This window comes from Tetrao urogallus, assembly GCF_951394365.1.
Source record: "Tetrao urogallus genome assembly, chromosome: 3".
NCBI lineage: Eukaryota > Metazoa > Chordata > Aves > Galliformes > Phasianidae > Tetrao > Tetrao urogallus.
The window spans coordinates 17,116,853-17,132,023 of NC_136815.1; the positions used below are offsets into that span (position 1 = coordinate 17,116,853).

At 38.1% G+C, this 15,171-nt stretch overlaps 1 protein-coding gene across 2 annotated transcripts in view; it reads right to left on the reverse strand.

Annotated features, from left to right (window-relative positions):
- Nucleotides 1-13,820: 13,820 nt before the first annotated feature.
- EMC2 (ER membrane protein complex subunit 2) overlaps nucleotides 13,821-15,171 on the reverse strand; it is a gene marked incomplete at both ends in the record, with an annotated part of 36,300 nt that continues 34,949 nt past the window's right edge. For both annotated transcript variants that reach the window (XM_079533502.1, XM_079533503.1), the window contains one exon: nucleotides 13,821-13,907. In XM_079533502.1, coding sequence (XP_079389628.1) covers nucleotides 13,821-13,907 — 87 coding nt within the window. The remainder of the gene's footprint in view (nucleotides 13,908-15,171) is intronic.

The following is a 15,171-nucleotide window of genomic DNA, read 5'->3' on the forward strand; positions in this document are numbered from 1 at the left end:
TTGTTTGCTCACTCCACGCTTTCCCAGTGGGATGGGGGAAAGAATTGGAAAAAAAACAAAGTAGAACACTGAGATAAAACTATTTTCAAAGAGAAAAGGAAAAGGATAACAGTTATGACTATATGTATGCGTATTACATATATACATATGTATGAGAATATAACAAGTAATGCACCAGCAATTGCTCACCACCCCATGACCGATGCCCAGTTAGCACTGGACAGTGGAAGAGAATGAGATGCACTCCTATTCCCTTCAAAACTCCTTCTACATGATGTCATACGATATGTAATATCCCTTTGGCCATTTTAAGTCAGCTGTCCTAATTCTGTTCCCTCCCAGCTCCTTGGGTGCTTCACTACAAATGGCCTTGGCTCTGTACAACACTGCTTAGAAGCAACTATAAATATTGGTGTGTTATCAACATTGTTTTTCTCCTAGAACCAAACCATAGCATTATACTGGACACTCTGAAGAGAACAACGCCATCCCAGCTGAAACTAAGACAGAGCCTTAAGTTGTTCCTCTCTAAGCCTTCTCTGTGATAGGATCCCACTAGAGGGGAAACATCCACCCCTCCCTCTGTGGCCCTCTGTGTACACCATCTTGTAGAAGGTCAGGCTTTAAAATACTAACAGCTTATTACTTTCACTTCTTTTTCACTTCTACATGAAAATACTGTTCCAAGCAAAGTATTCACAGCTTTTCTTTCCCATCTGAAAACATTCTTCCTGATTTGAGACACAGGGAGCATGGAAAAGATCCAACTACAGCCTGAAATACAGACCAGCTCCTAAGTAATACCACAGCCAGGGACATCTTTACACTAACCTGTAATTCCAGAAAAGATTGATCAATTTTCGTAACGCCTAAATATTTAGAAGGTCAAGAAAAAGGCAAACGTGCTTTCTATAATAAAATCTGAAAGGAATAAAAATGACATAAAACCACATCACCTATATAAGCATTCACTCAGCAGCTTACAAATGCACAACTACAGTAAGGAACTGAGCTAAAGGTAAGATACAGAGAAGACCCTCCTGGTCCTGAAGGCTACTGGAGAGCAAAATGCACAACCTGTTTCCATAGGACACTTCCAAGGCATGCCCAAATCCACTCACAAACCTGAACTTCATAGAATATCCTGTGTTGGAAGGGACCCATAAGAATCATCAAGCCCTACTTCTGGCTCCACAAAGGACCACCCAAAAATCAGACCATAAATCTGAGAGCCTTGTTCAGACACTTCTTGAACGCTGGCAGCTCAGTGTTGCGACCACTGCCCTGGGGAGCCTCTTCTAGTGCCTGATCATCCTCTGGTGAAGAACTATTTCCCTATGCCCTGAACCTTCCTTGACAACCATGCTGGATGAGCACAAGCAAGCCAATGCTCAGATACAAGGCGACTCATTTCTATGAATAAATGCTAGAGAGGAAACCTGAGCTCTTGGTGGTGTGGGTCAAAGTATCCATCAGCATATACCTGACACATATGATGCAGCATTACTGACTGGCAATCTTTCAGTGCATTTAGGATCCCCTCATGTTTTGTCCCTGTGTGTTTTAGATCATACCTCTAACCAGCCTGCATAGAGTAAATGTTTGCAAGTCTTGGTATCTCTTCTGGCTACGTTCCTGCCACTGCATCTTGTTTGTTTCCCTTCTGGCCAACAAACAATATTGCAGCCACAGTTGCCCATGCAGCGATTTCAAGTCAACTTAGACAGAATGGAAATTTACACAGTAGTTTACCCAGTATAATTACACTGGATTAGGTTTAATAACCCATTTAGCTCACTCTGGTGAGCTCAGTATTGCCACAGTGACCTCCACCCATGAATGAGTCTGTGTGATCTCCTCCTTGGAGGTCTTCAAACAAAGCGGTCTGGTTTTCCTTGGCAGAGTTGGAGTGGTTGACTTCCCTGGCTACTTTCCTGGGTTGACTACTACATGAACAATCTGACCAGATAACCAGGATAATGACTTTCCTTGCTTCACCTCTCTCAACATTCATATGTGCAGTTGCTAATAAAACTATGACTAAATAGAAGCCCTCCATATGGGTTGAAAAAAGCTTCTATTCTATGCAAGCCTGACTATGATGCTTTCTCACCAATTGCATGGAAAAAAAAGCCAGCAGGTAATAGACACAGTGAGAAACCAGCAATGTCTTTGAATAACTTTTGCAGAAAGATTCTCCTTAGCCCAAATCCTGTCATTCAATTCATGCCAAAGTAATGTTTATCCTCTCCTTCCCACAAAAAAAAAAAAAAAAAAAAAAAAAAAAAAAGAAGACAAAAACCGTAGGCTTGGAGGAAAAAGATAATACAGCATTAGACATAAGACACAGAAGTATATGGTTGCAGCCGTAACTGCTCAAGTTTGACAAGTAGGTGACAAGGCTCAGCTCATTCTTAGCCTAAGAGGAATAAAGCTCTCTGTCACATTTAGGTTGAACTCTTCCAGTTTCCAGCAAATCCTCTGAGATCCCATAAGCAGGAACAGAGACATCTCCAGCCCAACATGCAGTGTATGGGCTGTACACACTCCATGTGCTCCTCTGGGCACCTCTGGGACACGTCTCACTGGTTTCACTGCTGAAGGTGGAAAAAACCTGGCATTCAAAAGCTTCTTGGTCTCAGACCTTCACAAGTTCATGGGGAATTCATCCTCAAGGCAGAAAACTCCAAGCTCAGGTCCAGGGAAGGCTATCTCACACTGAATGAGCACGGAGAGTTCTGATATACTATACCTCATCAAGTAGATGGTTTATCAGGACTTAAACCTCACTATACTCCATAAACATGTCCTTTAAAAGAGCCACTCATAAACTGGAAACAACACATCCTGCGAGGGGAAAGTGTGGCCTACAGTTAACTTATTTATTCCTATCTAACATAATACAGACGCCCTGATTTTTACAGCATTACACGTTTTGAACCTTTTCACTAAAGTGGAGGTTTCTCATTTCAGCCTAACTGCTGTTAATCTGTTCCAAATGTTAGCATTGTGAGTAAGGTCTGGTTACCATCTCTGCCCCAAGTCGATAATAGGAACAGAGCTGATCAGCATCTGGTTTAGTTCAGGGTACAACTTGCTGCCTAATACTGCAGAACTTGGATTGGAAGATTGTTGTATTTCATGAACACCACAAAAAAAATTAAACTAACAACACTCACATACAGTCATGTGTCATTATTTATTGCTCTATAGGCTTGCTAAAGATGGAATATCGCATTACTAATTTTGGCAAATTCCAGCACACATAAACAGGCCAAAACCTCTTAACGTAAATTACACCATAATAATAATAATTAAGAAAAAAAAAAAATCAGTTGTGTATTTTCCAGATTTGAAATGGAAAAGATAGTTTAAAAATAAGAGAAAATTTTAAATCAGTTTTTTTATTGTCAGACACTTTGAAGATGTGAACTGTTACGTGTCTTATTCACTGCAAGCTATTTGACGATACAGCACTATGAACATTCAGAAAACTATGGTTATGATTGAAAATGGCCTGAAATGGGTTTATAAAATCCAAATTAGTATTTTAAAGGAATACAGTCAATGCCCTAAAGTCACAACACCAAGCTCACATTTAGATCAAAATAAAAACTCCTGCTGTGTTTAATCAGAGCAGAATCTGACTCCCAATATACAGAATAAACTATCTCAAGATTATCTGTAACGCCCTAATACTCAGGAACACTTCTTCCTTCTCCTCGCTTTACCATTTTGCAGTCAATCATTTAAAGAATTCTGCATTTCAACATTTCAATGACATTTCTTTTGTTGATCTAGATGGTAGACTATCCTTCATAAACTCAATTAAGACTACAGGGTCAAGAGCTCTTGATATGTACAGAAAATAAGCCACGAATAATTAATGAAAGTTTGAAGTTAGCAAGACATGCTAATTTACCATCTATTCATAATAAAGTTCAATTTGAGCAAAAACATTAATGACCACCTGAAATATTAAGCCTTTTTGTTTTTTTTAACAAATGCCTAGAATAAATGTTTAAAACACCTGGAGTCTGTATAAACTGTACATGAATTCTGCCGAATTTACCCTGCGCTTTCCTGTCACAGTAAGTACTGCCTGTTGTGACCTGCATGACATACAGTTCTTGTTACCTGTGAGAAGTGGCTGCACACAGAAATTACTTCATTCCCAGAAATGCAACTGGTTGGTCAGCCAACTACTAATGCAATATTTATGATGTTAAGCAGGATAAAACTGATAAGCGCTGTATTAATTTCAAGGTAACACCTACAAGCAATGACTTGCACAACAGACTCCATTGATCCTATTCTACAGCTGAGAAAACTGAAGCAGAAAAACCTAGTTACCAAACTGCTTTCAGTTGAAGAGCTAAGTCAACAACTTATCTCATAAAGCAGTGGGCTTCACAAACAGTACCACCTCCCATGTATTTGTGAGATTTCTCTCAACAGATTTACTGACTTCTCTGCCACTCTGCAAGGGGGAAAATGGTTCATCAAAGATCATTTCCAGCAACCTTACCCTTTTTCTGCACTTGGCTTTCATGAGAAAGATTTTAAACTATTTGAAGGCATGAGGTGTCATAACTTCACAAGTTGAATGACTCAGGAGGAAAGACGACTTTCTAAAACAGCATTTACAGGTTTCTTTTACAGAAAGATGGGCATAATAACGAAACGTATAATCTCAAACCAGTTGAAATCATATATATATAAAAAAACAAAACCTGCTGACCCTTAACAAGTTAAGAGAAACCAACTCCATCAGTGGATAAAAGCCACAATCCAAGCTCTGAAGAGACAGCAAGGAGATTTTTTCACCTAGTCCTGGTCCTGGTACCTCTCATATTTTCACTAAGAGCTGTTTCCTCCATCACTTGACCTTTAAGACTGAGAGGGAGAAGATGATGGCCAGGACAATTAGCTGGGTGCTGCACTTATAGTGAGCTAAAAAGGGAAAAGTGTAGGGACCAGATCTGCCCAAATCCACACACAAACCCTGATCCCTAGCTATTGGAGGAACAGAAAACTGCGCACAGGAGATGCATACAGGCTGTTCAGGATAAAACAGTCCACCTTTGCCTTTTCAGACACCAGCAGAGCTCCATAAACATTTCTATCCCTGGCGGCTCCAGCTCTCCCTGCTGTATGGAGCTGCCTCAAAGCCCAGCAGACCCATTTGCATCCATACCACACAAAGTGCACTACCAAGCAAAGAAAGGGTGCAAGCACAGACAACAGATATTCTCAGTTGTTTTTTTTTTCCTCTGTATAGTTTCAGATTTGTTAGCTGAAAAAAGATGTAAAGTACACAACTGTTTTTAATGCCACAGAGCCACTGTAAATTAAAGGCATGGTAAAGTCCATGCTCTGGTCGTGAAAGATCACAATTTAATACTGGTGTCATTAGAACTCATAAAAGCCAGACGCTTTTCACAAAAAAGCATTTGTTTCACTGAAGTTTTCTCAAAGTCAAAATTTATTTTTGAAATTTTAGTGAGAGAGAAACACAACTATCAAAAACCAATCTCTCCTATTGAGTTCTTCCATTTTTCCAACCACAGTGAGACAGAGACTGACTCAGCAACATGATGGTCACTTGCCGGGAACAAGAGAAATTCAAGTACAAAGATTCTCTTAACCAGGTAGACAACTAAGCGTAAATATCCATCCTCTACAGCCTAGGGAAATGACTCAGTCATTAGGTTACTGGTAATCCTGCGTCGATTTCAACCTTGTGGGTATGGCTCTTTTTGCAGTGAAAAGGCTTCTGGTTTTTTTGTTTTTTTTGTTTTTTTTTTTTTTTTTCTGATGTCAAATAAAAACAAAAGTAAAACCTCAATTTTGTTGTAAGACAAAATTTCTGCATTCTGGCCAGTCCTTAATAATATCATTTCCCATTTAAATAGTCTTCTTTATTCAGAGAGGTCAAAGTGAGAAGATCTGCTCCCCTCCATTCCAGCCCTGTGGTAGAACAGACGAGTCAGCTCCAATACCTCCTGCAGACCATTTGGGATCTGACAGCAGACAGGCATCCTCCCAGTGTCTTCTGTCCCTTTGTTTCATTTACTCGAAATGATCAGAAATAGGTGAAGATTGCCAACATCTGGTAGCCTTCTGATATTTTCTGTTCACTGCCAAAGAATACGCCCCAAGTCCTCACCCACCACTGAAATGGAAACAAAACAACAGGGAAAACAATCACCCTGAAGTAGCTAGATATCATCTCTCAGTTCTTGGGCATGTCGGGGATGTTCACAGCATAATAACAGAAATCCTGCCCCACAAAACCACAGCAAAAGATGTTACCAGTGGGAGATAACAGGAAAGAGGCTGCAGCAAGGGAAGGAGCATGAAGAAATGACCACGTGGCTCCAGAACCTGTCACAGCACAAACTTTGTTACTTCTGTATTTCAAGCAGAATTTTACCTCATTAAAATCTATCATTCCAGTCTTCACAGCTGTCCTTGCACTAATTTGGTCCAAATGTTGTTCTTATTGTATCACTTACCTACCACATCTGCTGCTTTCTTCCTGTGATTCAACATATAGATGTATATGTCCATATACAAAAAGGTATTTTTCAATAGTTTACAAATACACAGCCAGAGACTCTTAGAAAACTACCATTAGGCTTCCATTTAAAAGTTTGGCAAATGAAAGATTAGGAGAAAAAAGAAAAGCTGGTGCCTAAATTTAAGAATCAAATCCATGTCTAAGCACTTAAGCACTTAAATATGTGGTCCGATTCTCAAAAAATGGAATAAAAAATGTGCAAGCAAGGCCAAATGGAAGCTATGACTTTAAGAATTCAATCCGTTACTTTGTTGTCTAAATACTGAGAAATAGGGCGTCTAAGCTCACAAAAAAAAAAAAAAAAAAAGAAAAAAAAAAAAAGAGTTTGTACATACATTGGCTAGAGCTGATGTGAATAAATCAGATTATCTATCCCTTCTGAACCAGCAAATCATTAGATTTATTTATTTATTTTACAGTACTATTCATGTTATAAAGGCATTCAGAATGTTGTACAGCATGAGGAGGCACTGGAAGGACATGTAAAAGGTTGCCCATGTCCTAAAGGCAGATGTTAGAGCTGAGTGGCAAGCCCCACCACCCAGCTACAGATGGCCCAAGTGCTTTGCTTGGAACCCAAACAGGACCCTGATCCTGCACTAATATCAGCTGCTCATCAGTCTGTTGGACTGGCACTTGTCAAAATTCACTTTCTGTTAAATAGTTAAACAGCTGAAATGCAGCCAATCTAAACGAGCCTTCTCTGCAGAGGGCTTTTTCTCCAGCATACTTTACAAAAAGGGGCCTGAGGACAAACACATAAATCTCTCGATAGAGTTCTTCATCCAATTCCCTCACAAAATGATGGCATCATCCATCGATTTCCTCTCTTAAATTTGTTCCCAAATGACCACATCTACATCTCTGCTTTACTAAGAAGACAGTCTGCATTTGGAAAACCCTTGTTGTTCCGTGAAACTATGCTGATAATAGGTGTACTCACTTCTTTCATATGACTAATCAGGCTCAATGTTACTTGAATATGGGAGCTTCCCAAGAAGAATAAAATATCCATATTAGCAAAAGCTTCTTCCTTAGGCTGGGTGAGGCCTACACTTAACTAAATCAAAGTTTACTTAAGCGCTTATTAGAGTTTTTGGCTCCATGCAGACATCACATTTCTGGGAAGTTTTGATCAAAAAGCTTGGCCTGGCTACAATTAGAACATTGTTACAATTCACTAAATGTTCTTAAGATGTCCAAAACAGAAATTCTGTGTTCATTTTACAAATAATTCATCTCAATTTCAGTCAGCAATTCCAAGGTTTTACATTATTTTCAGATTTTTCATTCTCCCTCTGAATCTTTCAAATATATTGCCAGCTCACAATAAAGCATGCCAATAAATAATGCCCAAACAACCCATTAAATATTCAATGAAGAAAATGTAAATGAGTAAAAAGGACACAGCATATTACTGACTTCTAATAGACAGTAAAATAGATTTTTTTCATGTTTTTCATTCTTGATTCTAAGAAACAAAACATATTGCAACAGCTGTCCAGAAGAAGTGTTCTGGTTATGCTGCTGCCCACACGGCGATCTATTCACATCTACTGATTTCCAAAGTCTAAACTGAAACAATCTGTCTCAGATGGCCAATGACAGCTTTGAGTGTCATATCTGTATTTAACGGAATAAAAAACACAAACCAACTTGTCAGACACACCACTGTGTCAAGCTCAATTACCTAAATAAACACAAGTAATGGTTAATTTTACTTGCTGCTCACTTTCCTGAAATTGCTTCAGTGCTGATTTTTGCAGCCTCTTCCCTGGAGGACTACATCTGCCTGGTTTAAAGTTTCACTTCCAAACACCATGTCCAAAAGCTAAAATCTTGCTACAGAATACAACCATTTACATTTGAGGAAAAGATCCCTGGTTCTTTAGGGAAAACTGGCCTTAATCCTAAGAGGAATCTTATTTAAGCAAGTACTGACAATGGGGCAAGTAGTGCTTCTATTGCCAATGCAAATAGGTCATGACCTGCAATGATGGAAGCCCATCAATAACTTTTCCCAAGAGAACAGTCACTCTAAATGTGTCTCTCTGCACTGGCAGCCCTGAGGCGGATGCCTATGTGCTAACCAAATGGCATGACAAATCCTAACATCAACAAGGTCACACTGAAAACAGCTAAAGTAAGAGGAGTACATCAATTTTTTTTCAGGATTTCTTTTTTTTTTAAATACAGTTTTATATCTTCCACTATTTATGCCACACAAAAATGAAGCATCCTTTGTGATCTTTTACAGGAAAGAGAACTACTGGACCTACGCTGACTCATGCAAACTGAAAAGGCGCTCCTTCATCCATCTCTCTGACCTTGAACAAAGGGCTTCCCATCTGGAAATGTTTTCACCAAGTTTTCACTCCATGCTCTCTCACACACAGAAGACAGTCCAGTGACGGCAAGAACTAAACTACAGACACCACAAACAACAGATCTTGCTACACATTTGCACATGGTTCAGCACGATAAAATCCACTGACATTCTTTATCAAGCATCCATAACAAGCTAAGCAGACTGGCCTTGTTGCTTGATGTCCTTTCAGTACAAGGTAAATGGTTCTGTTCCAACCCTTAGGTGTGCACTAATAACTCAACCGAAGTTAAGAAAGTGTAAAAGCTTTTAAAATCCAGAATCTATTCAGCAAAACAATTCACCTATACCCTCACACCTCAGCACCTTCCAGTGAAACTGGTAAGGCTGCACTTCAGCATAAATCATCTGCAAGAATCCTACCAGGCAGAGGCCAAGGGGGGTAGAAGTAAAATGCTGATGAAAGTCTCTAGAAGGGCAGAATTCCTGCCGGCAGATTGATGCTGATGTGCAACCTGCCGATGGCTGGGTGAAGATTTGGGAGCTAGGGCTCTGACCACCCACCTGCAGACGATAGGCTGTACTGGTCTGGTCTTATTCAGCTCTTTTCAGCTGACAGATGCCTGCACATCAGGAATACTCACTTGTGGGACCCTAAACACAGATGAACGACATTTTCTTTCAAACTTGTCATAGAGTCCTAGTGTGGCACACTGGCTGAGCAAGTCCTTGTACTGCACTCTAGCCCTTCTGCATTCTAGGCAAGCGTTCGAAGGTTGGCATTACTTCATATTGAAGGGAGGGTTTTCTAATCACAGAACAAATTAAATTAAAATAACCTACTAAATTTATGGATAAAGGTCTTCCATTTCATATTCAGCATCTGGAAAACAACTCTTTACCAAACGTGGGTGCTTTTTTGGTGTGCTTCTGAGTTTTTTGTTTGCTTGTTCATGAAGAGGCAGGTCCATTTCTGAAAACCAGCTTCTGGATTAAATCTAACTTCCAGCTGGTGCCTATCAGGAAGATGCAGGCCTCTCTGGGTCCACAGTCATTCCAGATAAGATTAATATCAAGTACTTAATTCTCCACAAAGACCCAAGCATCTGTGATTAAATAATAGTTAGTCCTAACGTTCTGTTCAAGCAGTCAGCAATGCGAGTAATGTTATGTCTCGAAACACTGCTTAGAGTAGCATTAGTTTCCTAGAGAAAAAAAGTCCCAACATTAAACAATTGTTCTGATGCTCCCCTACTCCAACACTAACATGAGTGAGGCTGGGGGACAGTTGCTCTGCTCTGTCCACCAGCTCCAGCATAAGTGCACATTGCACAGCACTGTTTAACTGAAATTGGTATATTTTAGATTTTAATGGCGCACCGGTTTTACAGCTGAAAATATGGAAGCTCTTGAGTTACAAGCAGGATTATTACTGCAAACCTGATTACAGCTACAGTTGGTGTTCTTGGAAGATGAGGCTGCAAGTAACAAGAAGCTAACAATTTCATGCCAGTAAGTCAAGTTTAATTTGCTTTCCTTTCCCACTCCCTTCTGAAGCTGGCTGAAACACAAGTTCCACTGTAAATGCAGTGACTAGCAAACATGGATGCCATCACAAATACAAAGCTGCCAAGAGGAAGTCCTCCGTTGACCAATAACAGAGTTTCCAATAGCAACTGCAAGATACTCTGGGCTCCAAATTTCAGAGATTTAGGGATATATTCTAAATGAGTACTTTTTCAACAAGAGAATATAAACTATAACATTTAGGCAAAAAGACCAGAAAAAGTCACCAGAAGTTTGTATTACAAATGCTACACCAAAGCTTTAGCTAGCTCTTCAATGACCCTTACTTCAACAGATAAGACTTCGCCCCCCACATCAAGGCTACTATTAAAGGCACAATAAAAAGACTCAAATCGTTGCTACACACTGATAATTGCAAAGGCCTCAAGTTTTTTTCTGTTAACTGAAACAATGCACAGCCTTTTATTTTGGAGACTGCATACTTGATAACATTTTTATGCAGCATTTGTTGCTGTCAGAGCACGAAAAGGGACAATCAAGTTCATTTGTTAACTAAGTAACCCATTCTTTGAACACATTCTTTAACGCAAGACAGCGTCAGCAACAAATGACAGAATCACTGAGCTGGACTGGAAACTGAATTCTATAAAGATCACATTCTATCAGTTTCAGTTGTGTACCTTTGCTTGCCGAAAGTGCAGGGCATTTCACACCATTCTTTTCTCTGCAGACAAAGAAAGTCAGTTTTTTTCTCATTTAAATATAGAAACAAAACTGTGTTTCCATTGCTGCAACTCAACAGTTGCATGAAAGACTGCCCATGCATTTTTTCATAGGAGTAATTTATTTTTGAAGTAAATATAAATATACCATAAATACTTGCTAGTCCAATTTGTAAACTCTACTGTGGAAGAGTTATGCCAAAACATGAGCACAAATCAGAGTGCATGAGAAAGATCCTAAGCAGCAATCTAAATTAGAAGTTTTGAAGTTGTCTACTATACAGAATTTACCAACAAACCTCTGAAACATCTTTACAGAATATCTAAGTCCTGTACTTAAATTCCTTGTTATAAATTGCCTCTGAATAAAGCATTAGATACAACACCTTGTATCTTTCCAGCACCTTAGTTGCCTCCTGCGCAATAATTTGGTGCTGCCATTTTTTTTTTCAGTAGCTTGGAGTTAAAATCTCATAAACCTCAGCTGCATAATTCAAATTCCTTTTGTAAGTGACAAATATATGTGAGCTGTTCATCATTACAAATTCCACGCTGTAAAATGCTTCAATAGCATTAATCACTTCATACAAATCAGTTTGATAACTCTCAAAGTGAAGCTTTACAACATGTATCTTCTACTGCACTTCAAACTCAAAAGATCAACTTCAGTTTCTTTTTGCTACAGTGTCTACTGTAACACTTCCACACAGGTTTTTATTGAATATTCCCTTTATTTTGTAAATGTATATTTACATTTAGGAAGGGAATATAATAGGAGGCTAAATACCAACTGTACTGAATAAACTCCGGTTACTGAACTGTTCCTTAGTCTAAGTGATTCCTACAGTACAGCTTCCCATCATTTTTCACTTTAGAATGCAACCAAATTATTGGAGATGCAGGTAAAATAAAAACAAGACTACTGAGGATTTAAAACTCTAGATGGCACACTCATACAGTAAAAGAGAACAAATCTGAATGGAAATGCACACAGCTTTACGTATGAGATTGGTTTTCCACCTGAAATATACATAATTTATCTGCAAACATTAATTTACTAACCGACCCGAAAATAACCTTATAAAATTTCTACACGTTAAAACTGGGTAATTTAATAATAATACTGCACAGTAATAGCAGTTTTGTAATTCCTAAGCACTGAAACAAGTTAATGTAGGATTCTAGACACAATTTACTCTCAGGGCATAGCACTCATCCTGTCACACTATAATATTCACTCCTTATAATGTATTTCATAGATACTAAGAATGAGATCTTATGTTTCCTAAAGGCATGAATTCATGCAACCACCATTTTCAAGTTTTGAACCCACAGGGGAAGTTTTTGTTGACACTTTGTTTTTAAGCACGAGCTCAGCTTTATTACTCCAATCCCAAGGCTATAGAATGGACATTTCAGTGCACAGACTTTAACCTATATAGAGGAAGCAGTGTAAACTCAGAGATCTGATCAGTTTGGGTGCTAGGAACAATCAGGAAAATGACACTGCAATTACTTTTATTTGAATCTGTCAGGCTTACATTGCCGTTATGTAACATGACTGAAGCTGTCATAAATGATAGCTGTGCCACAGAAGGAGCACAAGACAAAATTACCAGAACTGCAAAATGCGTGGATTAAGGTGCTTGGCTAGTTATCTGAGTAAACAAACAAGCTCCTAAAAGACAAACATGACACACGTTTACAGTGCACTAGATCTTCCATGCTTATGGATGTAAAAATACTTGCATTCTCCAGTAAGAATAAGGCAGTAGAACAACCTTACAGTGCAGGAACACCTGGTTACCGGGGAGCTCATACGCCATAGCTTGCAGCAGTACTGTAGGTACTGTAAAATTAGAACAGACCAGCAGGCAGTCCCTGTATTCAGATGGTTTTTAAATTCATGATGTGGAACATGTGTACAACAAAGGACACACAGAAGGAGTTAAAAAAAAAAAAAAAGAAATAAAAGAAGCACATGTATTTACTGATTGGAGAACTAAGTGGACATGGAAACATTTGCCCAGAAAGCCACAGAGACAAATGGCCATAAGCCAGTACAGGACACCCTCTGAAGAAATGTATACAAAAAAGTTCTCTCCATTTCTACAGTAGCAGATATCAAATAATTCATAAAATCATTAATGTTTTCCCCTAATAAAGTGTATTCATGCAAAATAATCTCTTCTCGTATGGTAAATAGTTAACAAATTATACATCTGTAGCATGCTTTAACTCTTAAATATTCAAGTAAGATAACATTTTCTAACATATGTTATTAATCTCCATATATAAATTTGTAGCTTCCATTGACAAGTTCAATACATCACTGTAATTCCTTTTAGTCATTTAACAAGTTTATTTCTACAAATTATGGCTTAAAAGCAGGTACTGTACATACAAAATCTAAAGAGACTGTTGTGCAACTCATTACATTTCTTTATGTCATCTACTTTGATAAGTTACTCATTTCAGTGGGTATTCATCACATTTCAAATAGCAGCAATAAATAGGCATTTTACTTCTCAGGATTATTTTATATAGCCACATTAATCAATACAAAATTAATTTTTAACAGTACTGGAGTAACATAACCCAGAAGTTATTAAAGTTTGATCAAAGAATCTGAAAATTTAATATTGGACCGCTCTGTGCCAACTTAAGACTGAGTGATTTGCAGGGTCTCCAACATGTCTTCCACTGCCTTCAGGGAGTATTTAGTTTCTTTCTTATTACGACCTGCAAACTAAAAAAATAAAGAAATAAACATATTTTCTTCATATATAAGAAAATATTCTGTGCAAGTAAAGGTTCTAAGCATCAAGTATGACAAAAAAGCCCTAAAAATTATTAACTGTATTTACTACAAAGTCAAAAGAACATCCTCTTTAATGTTACACTAAGACCTTATCACTTTTACTAGAACGAAAGTTATTATCATCCTTCCTCTAGTAAGTAATGAAAAAATAACAGAAATCTTAATTTCAATCATTCAATCAGAATTTACGTACTGAGTACTAACAAATATTCCACTTTGAAAATTAACATTTCTCTAATGACAGAGATCTTCCTGTTGTTTTACTTGCTCTGTGAGCCTTAACATAAATTTTATTTGACTTAATTTTTGATGTCACTGAAAATAGATTAGCTTAAGTATCAGGTCTTGCTACTGTTTAAATTACAAATATGATTTATTTTCTATTTTAGTTACACCGAGACAGAGAAGGCTCTACTTATCAAAATCTACCACAGAACAATGCAATCATCCTATAATTACATTTTATGGTTCAAAGTAACTGAAGTAATGACCTCATGTTTGATTGTAACCTACTGTTACAACAGCAATTTCAGAGAGCATCTGAAATTCTGCTTTGATCTGAAGCTCTGCCTTGATAGCAAGGAAAAATACAGCTTTATAAATACTATTTTCTAGTGTTATGGCTTTAGATTCTCTAAGATATGTGCAGCCAGTTTGGGAAAGGAAGGCTAAGAAGGGAAGGAGCTGCCGATTACCCCATGCTGACTTCAAAAGGAGTATTGTAACTGTAGTGATGGCTCCCATCACTCATCAGTCACACTGAGCACAGTGGATTTATTGACTGTGTTGGTCTTCAGTCAAACAAAACTCTCAATCATTTCTAACACACCTTCATTTAAAAAGTTTTGCATTTGAGGCTGGGGTGGTAATGAAACTATAGAAGCAGTAACTGTAACTTGCAGTTAGTAAAATAATCTATTATTTGCCTAATTGTTAACATTTAAAATTGAAAATTTATTGAGTGTTTATGTTTTTTATTTCAAATTCCACTGCTGTCTTGCATAGTTTGCCCTTGATTTATAATGTGCCCCATCTCTCCTGTAATTAACTTAATTTAGCAAACTCTTCATGACCTGTTAAGAAAGATTAAGTCATCAGACCCAGGTAAAATCACACCAGCAACAAGCTGCAGGACCTGTCAACCCGCTTTTGACCCCTAGCCTACAATTTAACACTAGGACTCTGCATCAGT